At 41.3% G+C, this 19,437-nt stretch overlaps 1 protein-coding gene across 1 annotated transcript in view; it reads right to left on the bottom strand.

The window, feature by feature from the left end:
- Nucleotides 1-6,239: 6,239 nt before the first annotated feature.
- The window catches only part of wash1 (WAS protein family homolog 1), a 167,887-nt gene continuing 154,689 nt past the window's right edge, over nucleotides 6,240-19,437 (bottom strand). Inside the window, exon 11 of the mRNA XM_028809261.2 lies at nucleotides 6,240-8,164. Coding sequence (XP_028665094.1) covers nucleotides 8,010-8,164 — 155 coding nt within the window. The 3' untranslated portion in view covers nucleotides 6,240-8,009. The remainder of the gene's footprint in view (nucleotides 8,165-19,437) is intronic.

Here is a 19,437-nt window from a genome sequence, read left to right as displayed (position 1 = left end):
GTAGTAGACTGATAATTGAGTCTATGTCTGTACTACCTTTGGTTTTTTTAGGGCTGGTTCTATATGTAAGTCTAAAGCAGGCCATGACTGCGGTTTAAATAAAATTAAATAATTGAAGACCGTGCCAAGTACTTGCCATTTGTCAGTATGTGAAAGAATACATTGTACTGGGGGGTTGTGAATTTTCGACAGAAGAAACACTGATATCATTCAGGTTTGGACAAAACAAGTAGGGGAGAAGTAGATCCTGAGCTGTGCTCTGACTGGTCAGCAGTGTTGTACATTGTCACATAATTTAACAGACACCAGGTTGTGCAAGGGGTAGTTGCTCTGTCACCCTTTTACTGGATTATCGGGTGAGGCAAGTTAATACTCCTCTATGACCTTTCCTTATCAACACAGATCTGTCCTGCCATCAGATTTTAATCAATTGAAGAGTTCCATAACAAGTTGATTACTTATCAGTCTTCTCTTTGCATGGAAAACTTTTTTTCAGTGGAATTATCACCATTTTTTTTTATAATGTATATTATACATTATTATTACTGTATGTACTGTATATTGCCCATGTCTGTAAATGAGTAAAGAGTGAAGCAATGGGATGATGCACCAAACCACTTGGGTCTGAGATGGCTGCTGTGGTCAAATGCTACTAAACGGGAAGTGTTGTGTGGACACCTCCAGCAGAGAAGTGAGCCTGCTTGGTGGGTGCTTGTCATTTGGATTTTTAGAGTTTTGACTCACATTTCTGGTATGGAATAAGCGATCATTCTTGTATATGGACTGGCAATAACATGATGGAGATTCAGAGGTCAGGATGAACAGGAGCTTTTCCAATGGAGAACATCGCAATATCCCCTTGTGTATACCAGTTAAGCAGCAGACCCGGTGAGCTTCAGTTTCTTTTTTTATTTTCTGGGGACCTGGTTGCTGTATGGCCATTATGATGGCATTTATAGAAAACTGGAGCAATAATCAGCACTTAACCACCTTGCACAAGGGCTTATTATAAGGGCTGGATGTACGGTTACATTTCTGGTATGGAATAAGCTACCATTCTTGTATATGGACTTCCAATAACAATAACCTGTATATTGTTTACTATTTTATGTCCATCTGTGCTAGAGTGGTATATTTAAGGGTGAAGGGGACTGAAGTGCCAGAAATTGTACTTAATAACAAATTCAGGTTCTCCCTTTTTCTTTCTCCAGATGAGTTAGTTTAGCCAAGCTTGTAGTTTAGTAATCTTATTGGACTACTGTGATACTTTGTTTATATGTTCTTCTGGAGTGCCACATCTTCAATTTTTTAAATAATAGATGCTTATATTTTTTGCTCAAACAAACAAGATGAACTGAAATGCAGGACACTTGCAGGGACATTTAACATTAAAGCATCTTCTTATCCTCAATTGTTATCAGGTGATTGATTACTGGTACATCTGTGTAAACGAAGCAGAAAACCAGGGGGGTATTTTTCGTATGTGGATTACTCGCTTAGCCGGATGTAATTGTTGACGATTTGGCATGATCCTGGATCTGTCGGTTTTTCGAAACTCTTGCTGGAAGTGTTGTCATAGCAACACATCCTAATTGGTTTGTTCTATGTAAACAGGGATTAGCTCACACACTTAATCAGTGACGGTGCATGGAAGTCATCCAGTCATGGCTTCGCCGTTCATGAATGAGCAACCAATTGATATTGATGTGCAAATTATACGAAGAGAATTTCATATAGAGAGGGTTTTGCGCAATAATACCTTTAACAATACCTTTATTGCTCCCAGAGGAAATTCTTTTCGAAAGATACCGCTTTAGCCGAGGGGGAATATTGAACCTCAAAGATTTATTACCACCTTATATTCAAAGTCAAACTCGGCGAAGTCGGGCTCTCACAACCACATAGACAGTATGCATTGCACTGAGGTTTTTTGCAAGTGGCACTTTTTTAGATTTTCCGCATCGCCTACAGTATATATCTAAAAGTGCAGTTTGCCAGGCAATTCATAAAGTCTGTTTGGCTCTGAAATATTTCCTTCGGGTGTTCATAGTGTTTCCTGGACACCTGCGTGTGCAGACAATAAAAGAGGCGTTTCATGCCATTGCAGGTAGGTAATACACAGGCTAAAACACCTACAGTTCCATAAATAAACTCAATCAGCCTAACATTCTCATTACCCAGGATTTCCAAATGTGATTGGGGCACATGGGACTGATCAGAGTGGAGTTTGATCAAACATTATTTGGAAAATGTACCTCTCCTCCTGATGAATAATCAGACACAGTGTCTTCATGAAATATTTGACCTTCGTCAATATCTCGTTGGTCAGACACAAGTTCTAGGGATATGACATTCCCTGCAACTGAGCCAACAAAAAAGAGGGCTATATGGAACATACCTATGGCACACATTGAGGACAAATATATGCAATGACCATCCTTTACCTGAAATGAAGTGACCACTGCATCCTGCCACTGGTTCTGAGGAGGAGCTTCCCCCTGGAATGCCCTCAGAAACAGGGCGATGGGCATTTTGCTGGAGAGCCAACTCTTCTGCAGGGGTTAGGTCTGGACCATGGGACCTCCACCTGTTTTTTGCTTGTCTGCCTCCTTATTAGCTTTAAAATTAATGTTTTTTTATATTTTATATGATTCTTTATGTCAACAATTCTTTAAATAGTTATATACCAATATTTACCAGTTTGAGGTATATTCTTGTACTTCACTTTAACCTGTTCCCATGTTCTCCTTGTACTCACGTTTGATCTGGAATTATGACATATTAAATAATAATTAATCTGACACATAGGAAACGAAACGCTGCTTTCAGTAAGTACAATGCACACGCGTTTAATTTTTACGGACACTTTTTGCCAGCCGTCTTTTCTGGTCTCGGCTGCTTTGCAGTGTTACCGCTTGTGCATATTAAATCTTGAAATTCTTCATGTCCTTCGAATAAAAGGTCTTGCGCCGCGTGTGTGAAAAAAAAAATGCGCCCGTTCTTTCGTCATTTTGTTACAGCCTATCAAAGACTTGCTGATCATGTTTTCTAGACTCAATATATATGGGCTTTTCACTCAGCGCGGGCGCACACATTCATCTTGTATGATTAGATCCAGCTCGACTAATCTAATACACGGCTGCATTTGAAAAACCGACTTATCCTGGATGAGTGTCACCGGCATTAACTTACCCAAGATGAGGCACCTGATCTCGGATGATTTAAGCGACGTATGAAAAATATCCCCCAGGAAATATTTTATAACCTGTGAACAGATGGAAGCCCTAGGACTAGGTCAGGTCAGGGAGCATACACTGGTTAAACATGTTGCCACACCACCTACCTGACAAAACAGCTTGGGATCCTGGTTGGCAACCCCCCAGGCAGACACGCGGTCCAATCCCACTCTCCGAAAATGACCATCTATCTGCCACAGCTGGGGCATCCCCTTGGCCTGGTCCAGCCACTTGAGTTCTCAACAATGAGGATCCTGCAAGCCAGATCACCCTCGGGGAATTATGCCACATGCTTGTAGTGCCGTAACTGACGCTCCCTCACAATGCAGGTAATGTATCTCATTCGACACAAAGTTAAACCAGCGGTGCCCAAGGATTCTCCGAAAGAGACACAGTACCAAAGGAGCCCAATCTTTGTCTCAGGTCACTGGGTAGCGTCATTGTCTCGCAACCATATAGCAATACAGGTAGCACCAGGACTGAAGACTTGGACTGTTGCACTTTTGCGTTGATATTGGGAGCGCCACACACCCCTTTCCAGTGACCTCATGACTGCCTCCATGCTCTCCCAATTTGTCTACCGATTTCATAGGAAGAGTCACTAGAGACATGAATGTCACTGCCAAGGTAAGTAAACCTCTCGACAAGGTTGACACTCTCTCTGCAAACAGACACACTGCTGTTGGCTGTGCCCAAGAGGTCATCATTAAAGGCCTGGATCTTGGGTTTTTGTACAGGACACTCACAAGCCCAGACACTCAGACTCCTCGCGCAGTCTCTCAAGTGCCCCAATCAGAGCCTCCATTGACTTAGCGAAGATCACAACATTGTCAGCAAAGTCACGATCAGTGAATCTTTCTTCACCAACAGATGCCCCACAGCCGCTGGACCCCACAACCTTGCAAAACACCCAATCCATGCAACCATTGAACAGAGTAGGAGCAAGAACACACCTCTGACAAACCCCAGAATCAACTGGGAAAAACACAGGTCATGCTTCCACTCTGCACAGCACTCACAGTACCAGTGTACAGGCCGGCCATGACATCCAGCACCTTTGAGGGGATCCCACAACGTCTCCGGATGGCCCACAGAACAGCTCGATCAACTGAGTCGAACGCTTTATGAAAATTGACAAAGGCTGCAAAGAAACTGTTGATATTCATGTTTGTGCTCCATGAAAACCCTCAGTGCCAGGATGCGGTTGACGGTAGACTTCTTAGGCTTAAAACCAGACTGCTCTGGTCACTGCCAGGTGAGCAAATGATCACAGACCCTATTGAAGACGACCCTATACAGGACCTTACCTGGTACCGATAGCAGTGTTATCCCCCTGAAGTTGGGCTAGGAATAGGACTAGGAATTACCAAATTACTTTACAGCCTGGGAAAGGAAGGAGTGCAAAGGTACTAAAGAGATCAAATACTGGGAGCAAAAACATTCATTATATGGACAGCCAGCCAATCCAATGTGTAATACCACATGTCCTGAAGCCCCACCTGCAATTTTGACTCAAAAACAGTGACAACAAAAGAAGTCAGAAGAGGGCAAAGGCGATGTCACAAAAGGAGAATGAGAGATGTGCGATTATTTCATCTGAACGTCTGTGAAAGCATCTTATGAATAACAGATTGCTAGATGAAAAGCCTCCTTTGGACAACTTCCAATCCCGAACATTCTTTGTAAGCTTTTTCTTTTATACTTTGTTCTAGTGGTATTATTATTCTTTAAAAATACCATGTTGCTTTTAAATGTCTATACTTTATTACTTCAGTCACACTAGATATAAAGACAAGTAAATAGTAAGAGCACCTGGAGCAGTAGGAAATTGCCATATGCTCTGATCTGCAGGGTTTATCAGGTTGAGGAGGAGAGGTCCATCCAATAGAAGGAACAGTATGATAAAAGTAAGACATCATTGGTTGATAAGTGGCCTATAGCCAAGGATCTTGAATCTTCTGTACATTTTAAATATATTCTTGGAGTCCAAAGTTATATTTAGGTATGAGATATTGTACATTATTTGAGCCAATGATAAGTAAGTCTCAAAGTGCTAGGGAGTGACAGGCTGTGCATGTGTCATTTATACAGCACATACACACAGACCCTAACCATGTATCTGTGTAGGTGTGTGTTAATCTTAAAAGTGTGAGACCAGACCAATCTGGTAACAAACCTACTTATTTATTCCTGGAAAATACATCTAGGCTCTGCAGGACAGTAAGAGAAGTTTAAGGATAATGGCACAGCAATACATATGTACTGTTAATTGAAATATCAGTATAGAATGATCACCTAGGCCAGTGTAATTAGCTATCTTTAAGAGTCCTTCAGTCTTTTTGCGTTTGTTTTCCTTAGATAGGTTGTAGGGTAAAGGGGTCTTCATGGCAGTAAGGCAGGACAAGAGTCCTATCCATCATATGAAGCCATAAAGACATCACGTAGAGATGTAAAAGAAACGTAACTAACCCTTGTAACTTATAGGTGTGGCACGTAACTAGTGAACCTGGAGAAAACCAAAAGGGATATAAGGAAATGGCACACAGATGCTGACCAGGTAAGTAACTAAACCACACTCCAAGATCAACAAGGACGATTGATTGTCCCTTTGCCTTACAGTGCTGGATGTCATTATTGCAGTATGTATTCCAGTTTAGGTGGGCGTTTTGATAATCACTGGAAGTGATGTCACCTTGCCACTATGCCGGGAGTTACGACATTCACATGAATTCATGCACAGGCACTCTGATGACCTGATTTCCTGAAACAAACAAACAGACAATCTGGAAAGTTGTACTCACTAACTCAAGAGCAACTGGTTTAGAGGCAGAGCTGAAATGCTTAACAAGTGAGTTCAGCTCCAACTCCAATACAGAAGTATGCATGCAGTGTTTTTCTTGAGACAAGTTCAAATGCCTTGGAACTAGGACAATAGAAAAAAAAGAAAATATTGCTGCAATGCAGTCTTATAGGCGTGATTTTTTTTTAATAACTTCAGAGCAGCTTCAGAATAACTGTCATCCATTCATCTTGTTAAGCACACAGCAAAATCTTCAGATTAATCATTCTTGTATTTAATAATATCCTTCTGTTCAGTGCCCCCTAGCTGATACTTTTCTCAGTGTTATAAAATGATAAAACACCATGTGGTCGCTCTGTTGTGCTGTTTAACAATCACAAGCATTTCTCCAGCATTTACAGAAGCTACGTTTATAGTCATTTTTCTGATTGTGGATTCCTTCTAGAATTAGCTTGGATGTATCTACATGCTGCATTATCGCTTTGTAATTTGCTTAAGTGACCCTGAAAAAATTAAGTGTCTATGCAGTGGACAAGCTTACACTATTGAATAGTACGACAGTTACAAGTACAAGTGGTTGATGGGTACAAAACCAAATTCAGTTGCACAGTTGCTGTTGTGTTTTTTTTTGTAATTTTTCTGATCTCACTCTCCTGTTGAGAACATCATCTTCTTAAAACGGCTGGAGGACAGTGGGCTGGCTGCTCAGCTCCTGTACTCCATGTGCACTCTGAAAAGATCGAGGTTGGACAGTTGGCATTTTGAGTAAATAACAGAAAATAAACTATCCATTTTTGAAACACACCCTTCATTTCAATGTACACCTTCTTAAAAATCTATTTTCTGATTGAAAATGTATATATTTAACAAACAAATTACATTTTTAGATCTTTAAACCTAACATCATATATTGAATATACTAGGGGGGATTGGATTTGCTTCTTTGTTGTGCACAAGCAGCTTATAAGTTATGCATCACACATTACGTATATAACCATTCACAGGACATCCCCTTAGCGTTAGTTTTCTAACAGTAATGAAGTAAGATTAGTGGTCGGACAAAGAAAAGATCAGAAGTCATATGTATTAAGCAAAAACATGGCATGGTGACGCAGTGGTTAGTACTGTTGCCTTACATGAGCGTCCAGAGTGAGAATCTCTGTCCTGGGCACTGTCACTGTGGAGTGTGCACTTTCTTCCTGGGTCTGTGTGGATTAGCTTCCAGGTACTTCAGTTTCCCTCTCTTAGCTTAAGGACGCTTGGCATTTGACTCCTGCGGTGTGAACACTAGAGCTTTATTCCTTCCATACACCACATTTGGGCGTTCCTTTTTTTCTTTTTGCATGCTAATGTACAAAACTGCAGCTGCCATGAATGGTTCCAGTGTTTACAGAGAAAGTAAGCGGCTACTCCTGCTTGGACCAGCAGTTACACATGTAACATGGGCCGTGGAGATACACTCAAATTTCATTTGAAGTGTGCATTTTTATTCAGCGCATTGATACAGTATAACAAATTGTAAACTGAGTTATTTATATACATTTTTTGTTGGACCATATGCTCTGTGTTATAAAAAACATTCAAGCAGAGCAGCTTTGCCAACATTTCATGGGACAGTTATTCAAATCCCAAACAAAAAGTTATATTTCAACTGTACATTGTAAGACAAAACAGCAACTGAAGAGAAATACTTCAAAAAAAAAAAAAAACTGCACCAACCCTCTGAACATTTCAATTTAGATAGGGAGCTCCTTCGTTCCAATATTTATAGGTCTGAGTAACAGATTTTGATGGAATGACATCTGCTATAATGTGTCCAGGACTCGCTCGCTCTCTCTTTCTATACATTTAGTGCTATTTTTGATCTAAGAGTTTAGTCCTTGTTTCTCTTTCTTGGTCAATCATAGAAATACAGGGATTCCTTTAAAAGTCACACTTATCTATACAGAGAATAACCAAGATGGTGAAAGCAGTTAGGCCTCCCAGTCATCCTCATCGTCTTCTGCATTTGCTTGCTGAAGTGGTGGAAGGGGAGGAATCGCATCAGACATTCGGGCAAAGGCACCACCGGAACTGACAGGTGCATCCCCACTGCCCTCTCCTGGAGCAGGAACCTTTCCAGAGATGCCTAAAGTGCAAGAGAACACAGTAGAGATCAAGACATTTCAATTCATGTGGCTGAGAAAGTAACAGAAACAAACTTAAAAAAAAAACTACAATTCTAAATCTCCTTGTTGCAGTCGCTGCCAGAAGTTGTTCAGAAAGATGCATTAGAGTTCATTCAGGGCTGTTTAACTGACTTGAATACTGAATGTTTCTCATATAAAGTGAATCTAAAGCAAAATTCAATATATACTTGAAGAAATTCTAATTTCATTTCTGTTACTTAACTCATGCTGTTTGTAGTGACGGCCAAGAAAAATCTGTAATGTCATGTTTTCATGGAGAACAGAAATAATAAAGATTCTGATATAATGGGCTTCAACTACTCATTGAACAACATCAAAAATGGACAAAAAGTTAGTGGAAAATAAAATCTCAAAACTACTCGTGTGAGCCATTCACTCCTAGTGGGTCTGACGCTTAGATAGCTGCAGCTTACCACTTAGTGGTGTTTGCCTAGGTCTCAGCGCCATTTTAATTGTCAGTATTAGGACACACTTGAGGGGGCAAATTCCACAGAAAAAAGTGAATTATTAGCAAAAAGAAGAGTTTACATTTACAGCTGGAGCAAAAATACAAATATTTCTAAATGTCTCGTGAACACTACTGTTGTTTTTTAAATGAATAAGAGTAGAAGAACCAGCTAATTAAACAGGAACAGAAACCAGCAGCCACAGGAGTCCCCCAGGCCTGAACTTGAAAGCCACTGACTAGACCCAGAAGAGTTCACCCAATATTACTTTCATATCAAATTAAATAAAACTAATATCCAAATTCCTCCCCTACTCAGGCTACATCCACACTACTACAGTGTTTCCATTTAAAAACTGTGTTTTGACATATTTTAAAAAAGTATTGGTGTCCACACTAAAACAAGTGAAAACGCATGTGACTTAGATGTTCACCCACACTGGCCATGCTGTGCATCCAGTGGATAATCCTTGATGGGATGGTGTAATAAAAATGTCAAAGTCCTGTGAAAATCAGATTCCCTTATGTTTTGTTTTTATGAGCATGCAGAGGCCTCTCATAGCACAGAAAAAGACTGAAATTATTATAGAAGACGACACAGCGAACTGCCCCTGTGTCACATCTTCAGAACTGGCAGAGAGCGCTCCTCCTTACTGAACGGATCAAGCTTAAGTAATAAACACTGAGAAGTTAGTCACAATCTAGTTTTAATTGGGTTCTGCATGGTAACACCGCTATCTGAGATTCTAAGCATGATCGTGTTCCCAAACATGTCCTGTAGAATAAGCTGGTAAAGTCTGGAAGTGCTGCATGTGTCTTAATCACTAGACAGTATACATAGATTTAAATATGGATACGGAAGGGAGATTAAAAATAAGAAAAACTGCCTGACTTCCTTAAAGCATCTGACATGCATATAGTACGAGTAATATGCCACTGGACCGCCATCTCTACTGCTCATTCCACCTCCTTAAGAGTACTTGTGTCTAGGAACTGGGGGGGCTTAATGCAAAACAGATAATGCCACTTAAATATGTTTTATTGCCCAGAATATTTCCACAGACATGTCTAAAGATGTGTTGGTTTTAAGGACAGTTTGTGTAGAAATGAACTGGATAAAAATCTTTACTTACTAGTATTGACACGTTGAGTTGTTAGCTGTAGACTCTATTAGTGGGGCTAAATAATTTGAGTTCCAAAATAAGAGCAGCTCAGTCAGACAACAATATTGGCATCACAGTCACAGGATTTCAAAGAGGGCCTTTTTTCCTTTCATTTTTGTAGAGTTTTCTTAGCTGCTTCTAACCCTGTTAAAGTGGGACTCAGCAGAAAGACGTAAGCAGGGCTGGGATTTTAGCTGTATGTTTATTTGAAGACATGCAAAAAAGGCACATTACAGGGGTGATAAATCTGTAGTCTGGACACCCGGTACTGCCAGTTCTCAAGTCCAGACAAACAAACTGAGGATTACCAGATGTTTTGGATCATTTGGTCTATACAATGTTTTCCTAATCAAAAACTATTTGATAAAAACAAAAGCACCAGTTCTTCATGTCTGATCTTAACATTGGTGTCACAGCTGCTTATAGCACAACAGACTGCTATGACTCCCATCTAACTCCCGCCTGGTCTACACTTGACATGTCCACACTGGTTGCGAGGGCAGCACTTGCTGAAATTTTCACTGGGTGTGGAATATGGAATTTTTTTGGAACTACACAGCAATGTGGGTGTGGCACTGTGTACCCTAAATGGTGAAGTCTGAAGAAAGGCTAGTTCTGTGGATGCCAGAATGATGAATGAAGGGCTGAATATAAGAGAACAGCTCATCAAAGTGGCAGTCGGCAGAAAGGGAAGCATCATGCAGCAGGGAAGACGTGCAAAAATATTTAAAGTGCATCTCTTCATCATGTAGGTCACCCACTCATGAGAATATTATACTTGATGCTTTTGGTTAATGGGTCTGCATGCACATACACCACTAGTGAGCAATATAACAAAATGTGCAGTAAAATCTCTGTAAACTTTTTTCACGTTGTCATTATGGGGTGTTGTGTGTAGAATTCTGAGGAAAAAATGAATTTAATCCATTTTGGAATAAGGCTGTAACATAACAAAATGTGGAAAAAGTGATGCGCTGTGAATACTTTCCAGATGCACTGTGTATAAAGCAAGTAAGAGAAACAAGATTATTAGCAGTAAAACAACTAGAACAGTGAAAACAAGAATGGCAAAAAAAGAGGAGTGGACAGGGCAAACCATTCCACTACTGCATCAACACCAGTTACCAGTGAAAGGAATCACAATTACAAGCAGCATTATGACAAAAAATAAAAAGAAACGACTTTTCAAATACTGGAAGAATTTTTTTTTTTTACCAGATTACATATGGAGGATATTTCACAAAGTAATGAAGACACGGGTTACATTACAACCAAGTCAGAAAATGTACCGTGAAGTAAGCAGAAAGCACTTATAAAACAGGTCCATTGTCTTTAGGACACCTTTTAGGATTGAAAGGGTGAGGAAGCTCAGTAACATTAGAAAAATGTACACTAATGCAGCAGGTAACGCTTTAACAGACAGGGACCTAAAATATTGAGCAGCATGTTGATCACAGCTAATGGCTTGAACGTTCCAACAATGCTCCTGGCAAAATTTTTCAATTATTAAACCTTAGGAACTGGACATTAACCTTTGGAAATCAGAAGGCTATACTCCATAACAAACAGATCTTACCTTAAGCACTTGCGAGGGACCTTATTTAAAAAAATAAAATGCTCCCCATAAACCGACATGTACTCTGGCCTCATAACGGGTATATTCGAAGCTGTGAAAATGCGCCCTACTATTAGGCCAAACACTGCAGAGTATGAATGTGTTTTTTCAGGCCTAAACCTCATCTTTACTTACATGAGGACTCTCCTAATGGTTCAAGCATGCCATAGTTTAATATAGCTCTATATACAAATCACATAAAATTGTAGCAGTTTTGATAAAATATGTTTTGTGTACATTGGAAAAAGACCACACATCAACACGACAAAATCCTTTAAAATCATATATTTGCTTAAAATATTCTCTTCCAAGATGCCAATAGTGTTTATATTGTGGTAGAAGAGATAGATAGATAGATAGATAGATAGATAGATAGATAGATAGATAGATAGATAGATAACTTTATTAATCCCAAATGGAAATTCACAATTCAGAAGAGTGCTATGCATAAACGTTACTGTAAAAAGTTGCCGGTAACTCTCCACCTCATATACAAAGCCAGGCTACCAGAAAGCATACCTGGACTACCAAGTTTGCTAAGCGCATTTACAATTTATCTACAATTTGTTATGGTTTAATATAAAAATGCAGAAAACTATGATGAAGTAAACATTAGAAATGGTTGATAGACTGCAGGTAACCGTTTCTGAGTACAGCCCATGCATATATCACTATTTTAGTCAGCCTATGTACCTTTCTTTACTGTTTAATTTACAAAAAATGCTATACATATTTCCTCTGGTTTCTGCTATTTTGTTTGAAGCCTAGTCTTGCTTTCAGCTGCAATTCAATAACTAGAAATACTAGGTAGGAGTTGAGTATTTTGCATCTGGATCAAATGATGCTGCCTTAAACACTACAGAATCAGAAAGGTGCTGGAGAATTTCCACAAAACTAACCTCTGATTGTGCTAAAAAAAATAAATAAATTGTCCAACCTGAAGGAACTGATAAGGCCCCTAATGCAGAATCCCAAGTCAACCAAAGTCAGACAGCTGTTTTATCTGCTGTGCTGCTTGTGCAACAGTAAACATTCTGCAAAGATGCTGCTGTCGTCTCCTCTCCAGTATCTGAAAGCAGAGCACATTCTCTCCTGGCTGCACAAACAGTAAGCAGCCATTTGTAATGTCTGCTCAGATTTTAGACCTCATCAACTCACTTTTAGAGTCACATAAAACACAAACACACATGCACAGTCATGGCTGCTTAGTCCAGTTCAGTATCATGGATGTTAGGACCAATCCCAGCACCACAGGCCTTAGGACTAATTGAAGACATTTTTCATGTTGCGGGCTACCCTTATTTAGATTGTTTTTCTTCAAATAATGCCTAACGTTGTATATGTACAGTACTTTCTAAATGGAGGAAAAAATTCAACTAATGCTTGGAAAAGTGGGGCAATATATCCATTGTATATCTAGCTCTGAATATCAGAACATTAATTTTAAACTTGCTTTGGAAAACAAATTCAAAGTCAAAAGTCAAAGTGAACTTTATTGTCATCTCAACCATATACAAGTATACAGATAGATGAAATTGCGAAGCTCAGGGTCCACAGTGTAACAACATGCAACAAATAAATTAAAAATAGAATTAAAATTTAAAATTAAAAAATTTCAAAATTAAAACACAAACAAGACAAGACATTGTGCAAAGATAGGACAAAGAAGTAGCAGCAATATTGATGTGTAAGATATGTAATATAATAAATAATGGATACAGATAATACAGAAATTATCAGTGTACTAGGCTCACCCTCCTTTTAAGGCGACTGACTTTTATCCTCAATTTGTGTGCGCTCCATGTGTACGTCAGGCATGTAAGGGTAGGGAATGAGAACATCAAAGTGCCCATTCATAACATCTCCCGAAAACCTAAGTTTTTTTATCCCCTCGAGTGCCTGTCCAAACTTGGAGTGTAGGGCTCCATAATAATATACTTGAAACTCATAGGGGAACAACTCTCCCGCTGCCATTAGCTCAGAAATGGTACCATAAGTTTAAGACTTTGACATTTCATTGAGATACTGAAGCTCATTTGTATAAGAGATTCCTGACGGCATCATTGTAAATGGCTGAAACCTTGAATAATTACTTAAAACATGTTGTATAATGCCAGCCCGAATCTGTACCGCTAAAGACGGAGTTTCATGCACTAAATAAGCTATAGATGAGAATAAGCAAGCACCATCTCCCCTGATATTTACTACGCGGTGAGGCATTTGTACTCCATCAACATTAATTATTTCCAGAGACAAAATTTTGTCTATTTTTGTAGCGCATCGCGCACAAAAGCAAGGGAACGATGGGAGCACCAGAACTCTGCTCACATCGCGTCGCTTCGTACCGCAAGCCACAAGTAGCAAGTCTGTGACTACGCTTTGCACTCACGGGATGGAAGGACAATCCCGACCGCTTTTATATAGTGTCTTGATGCTAATAGTTGTTTAAGACATGTGTAAACAATGACAGGTCAGAATGTTTCACAGCAGAAGGATATCAAGAGTGTCAAAATACTTAAAGGTCAATATGAGATTTTCAGTTCTTTTCTACCTGCACACTTGTCTTTGCAGAACAGTGGCTCGCATGTACAGTATAAAGTTCTGTTTTTAGAGGTGGTTGAGGCTGTGTGGAAGGTCCCAGGGGGCAGCCTGGTGTTAAGGAGTCTGACAACTTGGGGGTAAAAACTCTCCTGCATCCTGGCAGATCTGGCTTTGATGCTGCAGTATCTTCTCTTGGATGGCAGAAGTGTGAAAAGTCCATGTGAGGAGTGTAAGGGGTCCTGCACAATGCTGCAGGCCTTGCGGACACTGCGTTTGTAAAATATGTCCTGTAGTGAAGGGAGAGTCACCCCAATAATGTTCTCTGCTGTCTTCACTATCCTTTGCAGGCGCTTACAGTTGGATATGTTGCAGTTGCCATACCAGGCAGTGATGCAGTTGGTCAGAACACTCTCAATGGTGCCTCTGTAGAACATGGTGAGGATGGAAGGGGGAAGACTTGCTCGCTTCAGCCACCTCAAGAAGTGTAGTTTCTGCTGGGCTTTCTTGATTAGTGATGAGGTGTTATGTGTCCACATAAGTTCCTCAGTTATGTGCACACCGAGGAACTTGGTACTCCTAACAGTCTCCACATCTAAACCGTTGATGCTGTGTGGGATGTGGGCAGGACATGATTTTCTGAAGTCCACGATTATCTCTTTTGTATTGTCGACATTGAGAGATAGATTGTTGTCTTCACACCATGCAGACAGCTGTTCCACCTCATCTCTGTATGCTGTTTCCTCATCCCTGCTTATCAGTCCCAGCACCGTTGTATCATCCGCAAACTTGATGATGTGGTTGGTGTTGTGCGTGGCTGTGCAGTCATGAGTCAGCAGGGTGAACAGCAGTGGACTAAGCACGCAGCCCTGTGGTGCTCCAGTACTCAGTGTGATGTTGCTGGAAGTGTTGTAGCCCATCCAAACTGACTGGGGCCTCTCTGTCAAGAAGTCCAGGATCCAATTGCAGAGGGTGGTGTTCAGGCCCAACTTGCTCAGTTTTACAAACAGCTTTGGTGGGATGATTGTGTTGAAGGCGGAGCTAAAGTCTATGAATAGCATCCTGACATACAGTGCATCTGAAGATGTCTGTTAGGACACCAGCCAGTTGACTGGCACATTCTTTGAGCACACAACCAGGTATGTTGTCAGGTCCTGCAGCCTTGCGTGGATTGACTCTGGATAGAATCCTCCTCACGTCAGTTATGGAGAGACAGAGTACCTGGTCAGTGGAGGGAGGTGTTGCTTTTCTCGCAGGCTCTTTGTTCTGCGCCTCAAACCGTGCGAAGAAGTTGTTCAGTTCATCTGGAAGGATGGCATTACCATTGCTGCTGTGGGGGTTGGGCTTGTAGTTTGTAATTGTCTGAATGCCCTGCCACATACGACGTGTGTCTCTGTTGATCCTCTGCGCGTATGCCCACTTAGCTCTCCTTATAGCGTGAGACAGGTTGGTTCTGGTCACCCTGAGGGCCGCCTTGTCTCCAGATCTGAAGGCTGCATTTCTGATCTTGAGCAGCTTGTGCACTTCTCTTGTCATCCAGGGCTTTTGGTTGGCTCTTGTGGTAACATCCTTGGTAACAGTAACATCCTCTATGCATTTGGAGATGTAGCCAGTCACAGAGTCTGTGTACTCCTCCAGATTGATGGAGTCACCATCCATAGCAGCCTCCCTGAAAATGTCCCAGTCTGTCAATTCGAAGCAGTCTTGGAGAGCTGAAACAGCACCAACCTGTCACACTCTGATGCTCTTGTGGGCTGGTTTTATGAGCTTCAGCAGGGACTTGTATGCAGGGATCATAAAAACGCTGATATGATCTGAACAGCCGAGGTGGGGGCAGGGTAGGGCCTTGTAGGCCTCTGGAGCGCTTGTGTAAACATTGTCCAGAGAGCTTCCCCCTCTAGTAGCAAAGTTCACATTCTGGGAGAATTTTGGGAGAAATGACTTCAAGTTGGCATGATTGAAGTCTCCAGCAATAATGAAAAATGCCTCGGGGTGCGTTGTTTGCAGTTTGCTGATGGTCTCATAGAGTTCCGCTAGCACCTGGTTAGCATTTGTGCTAGGCGGGAGGTAGACGCCAACCACCAGCATGCAACTGTATTCCCTCGGCAGGTAGAAAGGCCGACACCTTACTGATAAAACCTCTATGACCGGGGAGCAGTGTCACGCTACTGAGGCAGCATTCGTACACCACTCTCTGTTCACATGGTCTCTGGTCTTATCGGACAAAGAGGCGTCTCTGTCCGCTTGGAAGATGGTCAGTCCGTCTAGCTGGATGGCCGAGTCTGCAATGTTTTCCTGGAGCCATGTCTCAGTGAAAATAAAGATGCAACAGTCTCTCATTTCCCACTGCTTGGCCCGTTGCAGCTTTATATAATCCAGCTTGTTGTCCAGCAATCAGACGTTCGCAAGCAGAATAGACGGTATCGCAGGTCTGGTTGGGTTAGTTTTCAGCCTTGTGCTAACACCGCTGTGTTTACCTCGTTTCTGCTTCCAATCGCTGCGCTTGCGTTTTCGCCAGCTCAGCTTCTCAGGCTGCCGAAGTAAGCAAAGGCTGTGGAGTGTCTCTGTCACCTCACTGGATATTTCAGCGCAGTTTCTTTGGAAATCGAGCAGGATTTGCCGCTCTACTTTTTTACTTATACTAGTTGACAAAGACGAACAAAGATTAACACTAAACACCGCGGACTCAGAAGCTCTGTAAGCCGCAGCCTGCACGGAAGCAGATGACAAGACTGAGATGAAAGACAGAGAAAGAGATGAAGAATATAAGAGTGTACTAAAAATAAAACATACCTACACGAGTCTACCAGCATTCACACCTGACTTGTATTTTATGAGACAGCAGTCCCATTTTTTTTTTTTTTTTTTTTAAAAATCGGTTCAGACCCTCTTGAAGCGGCTCAGCAAGCAATGCATTGGCAAGTCTGTGCTGGAAGCATTGGATCAGCCTGAAATACCACTGGCTTATGAGGCTACACCATATTTGTCCTTTCAATTTTGTATTATAATTCATTAACAATAGCCACCAAATTCAAAAAGATCAAAGAAAACTATTTGTACTTTAAAAGGTTGGATTGTGGTACAATGTGTGAAGGTTCTACTGATCAGCCACTGCATTAAAACCACACAGCTCTGACCCACTAAAACATGGACTTTACAAGACCTCTGAAAGGGTCCTGTGGTGTCTGGCACCAAGATCTACCAGCGGATCTTTTAAGGCCTATAAACTGCAAGGTGGGGCCCTCCATGGATCGGACTTGTCTTTCCAGCACATTGCACAGTTGCTTAATACACCTGACATCTGAGAGGTGTGGAGGCAAAGTCAACTCCTTGACCTCTCTGTCATGTTCAAACCATTCCTGAGCAATTTTGTAGTGTGCCGCAGCACATTATACTGCTGAAAGAGGCCACTGTCATCAGAGAATACTTTTGCCATGAATGGTGTATGTGGTCTGCGACAGTCTTTGGTAGGTGGTACGTGTCAATATAACATCCACATGAATCCCAGGACCCAAGTTTTCCCAGCAAAACATTACCCAGAGCATCACACCATGTCCGCAGGCTTGCATTCTTCCCAAAGTGCATCCTGCTGCAATCTCTGACCCCAAGTAAACAATGCGCACACACACCCAGCTATCCACATGAAAAAACATCTAAAAGAAAATGTGATTTCTCAGACCAGGCCACTTTCTTCCATTGCTCCATGGTCCAGTTCTGACACTCACATGCCCACTGGGTATTTTAGGTGTTGGACAGGGGTCAGCATGGGCTACAGCTCTGTAGCCCCATACACTGTATGCTGTAATGTAGTGCTGGGAGGCATACCGGTTCATACCGAAAAACATTTTTTATTTTTGTTATGATATGGATTTTTCTTATACTGCAACACCGGTTTAAATTGCCTACACAACGTCTGGAACGTGGCGCTGCGGGAAACTGTTTAAGGAGGACCTTTTTCACTGCTACACCGGTGTTGTGCAGGGACTCTTTTTCACTGCTACACCGCTAAATAGGCGTGCAACGGAGTACATGCGGTAGTGTAGGTATGGCGCAGTGAAAATGGACAGAGAACATTCTGAAACTGAAGCTGTAGCAGACGATAAATTTGAACATGATGACACAGAAGAACTTTTGGTGGAAAAAGGAGCCATGCCTGTTGTCTGGAGGTACTTTGGATTTAAAAGGTTGGATGTGGACCATTATGTTCAAATGTGTGAATACTGTTTCTATACTACTAGATAATACTACAAGCCAAGTTGTATTTTTTTCAATACTGTGTAATGTACCTGGGTACTGTGTGATGACATGTTGACTTTATTCTCAACATTTCCACTTTAATCTCGCCGTTTGTTGAGATTAAAGTCGACATGTTGACTTTATTCTCGTAACTTGTTATTAAAGTGGAGCATCGTAAACTAAAATGAATCTTAAAATGAATATTTAAATTACTAGATTTTCTCAAACCCCGTCATAAGTTACAGTATATAGCACATTAAATGCTTTGTGTTGTGTTCCTGGAGCCAAATATATATGTACAGTGGGGCAAAAAAGTATTTAGTCAGCCACCAATTGTGCAAGTTCTCCCACTTAAAAAGATGAGAGAGGCCTGTAATTTTCATCATAGGTATACCTCAACTATGAGAGACAAACTGAGAAAAACAAATCCAGAAAATCACATTGTCTGATTTTTAAAGAATTTATTTGCAAATTATGGTGGAAAATAAGTATTTGGTCACCTACAAACAAGCAAGATTTCTGGCTCTCACAGACCTGTAACTTCTGTAAGAGGCTCCTCTGTCCTCCACTCGTTACCTGTATTAATGGCACCTGTTTGAACTCGTTATCAATATAAAAGACACCTGTCCACAACCTCAAACAGTCACACTCCAAACTCCACTATGGCCAAGACCAAAGAGCTGTCAAAGGACACCAGAAACAAAATTGTAGACCTGCACCAGGCTGGGAAGACTGAATCTGCAATAGGTAAGCAGCTTGGTGTGAATAAATCAACTGTGGGAGCAATTATTAGAAAATGGAAGACATACAAGACCACTGATAATCTCCCTTGATCTGGGGCTCCACGCAAGATCTCACCCCGTGGGGTCAAAATGATCACAAGAACGGTGAGAAAAATCCCAGAACCACACGGGGGGACCTAGTGAATGACCTGCAGAGAGCTGGGACCAAAGTAACAAAGGCTACCATCAGTAACACACTACGCCGCCAGGGACTCAAATCCTGCAGTGCCAGACGTGTCCCCCTGCTTAAGCCAGTACATGTGCAGGCCCGTCTGAAGTTTGCTAGAGAGCATTTGGATGACCCAGAAGAGGATTGGGAGAATGTCATATGGTCAGAAGAAAAAACTCTACTTATAGTGTCTGGAAGAGAAAGAATGCTGAGTTGCATCCAAAGAACACCATACCTACTGTAAAGCATGGGGGTGGAAACATC

Source organism: Erpetoichthys calabaricus, chromosome 1 (genome assembly GCF_900747795.2).
Source record: "Erpetoichthys calabaricus chromosome 1, fErpCal1.3, whole genome shotgun sequence".
NCBI classification, from domain to species: Eukaryota; Metazoa; Chordata; class Cladistia; order Polypteriformes; family Polypteridae; genus Erpetoichthys; species Erpetoichthys calabaricus.
Note: the sequence above shows the minus strand (reverse complement) of the source record. Positions and strands in the feature narration are given on the sequence as shown.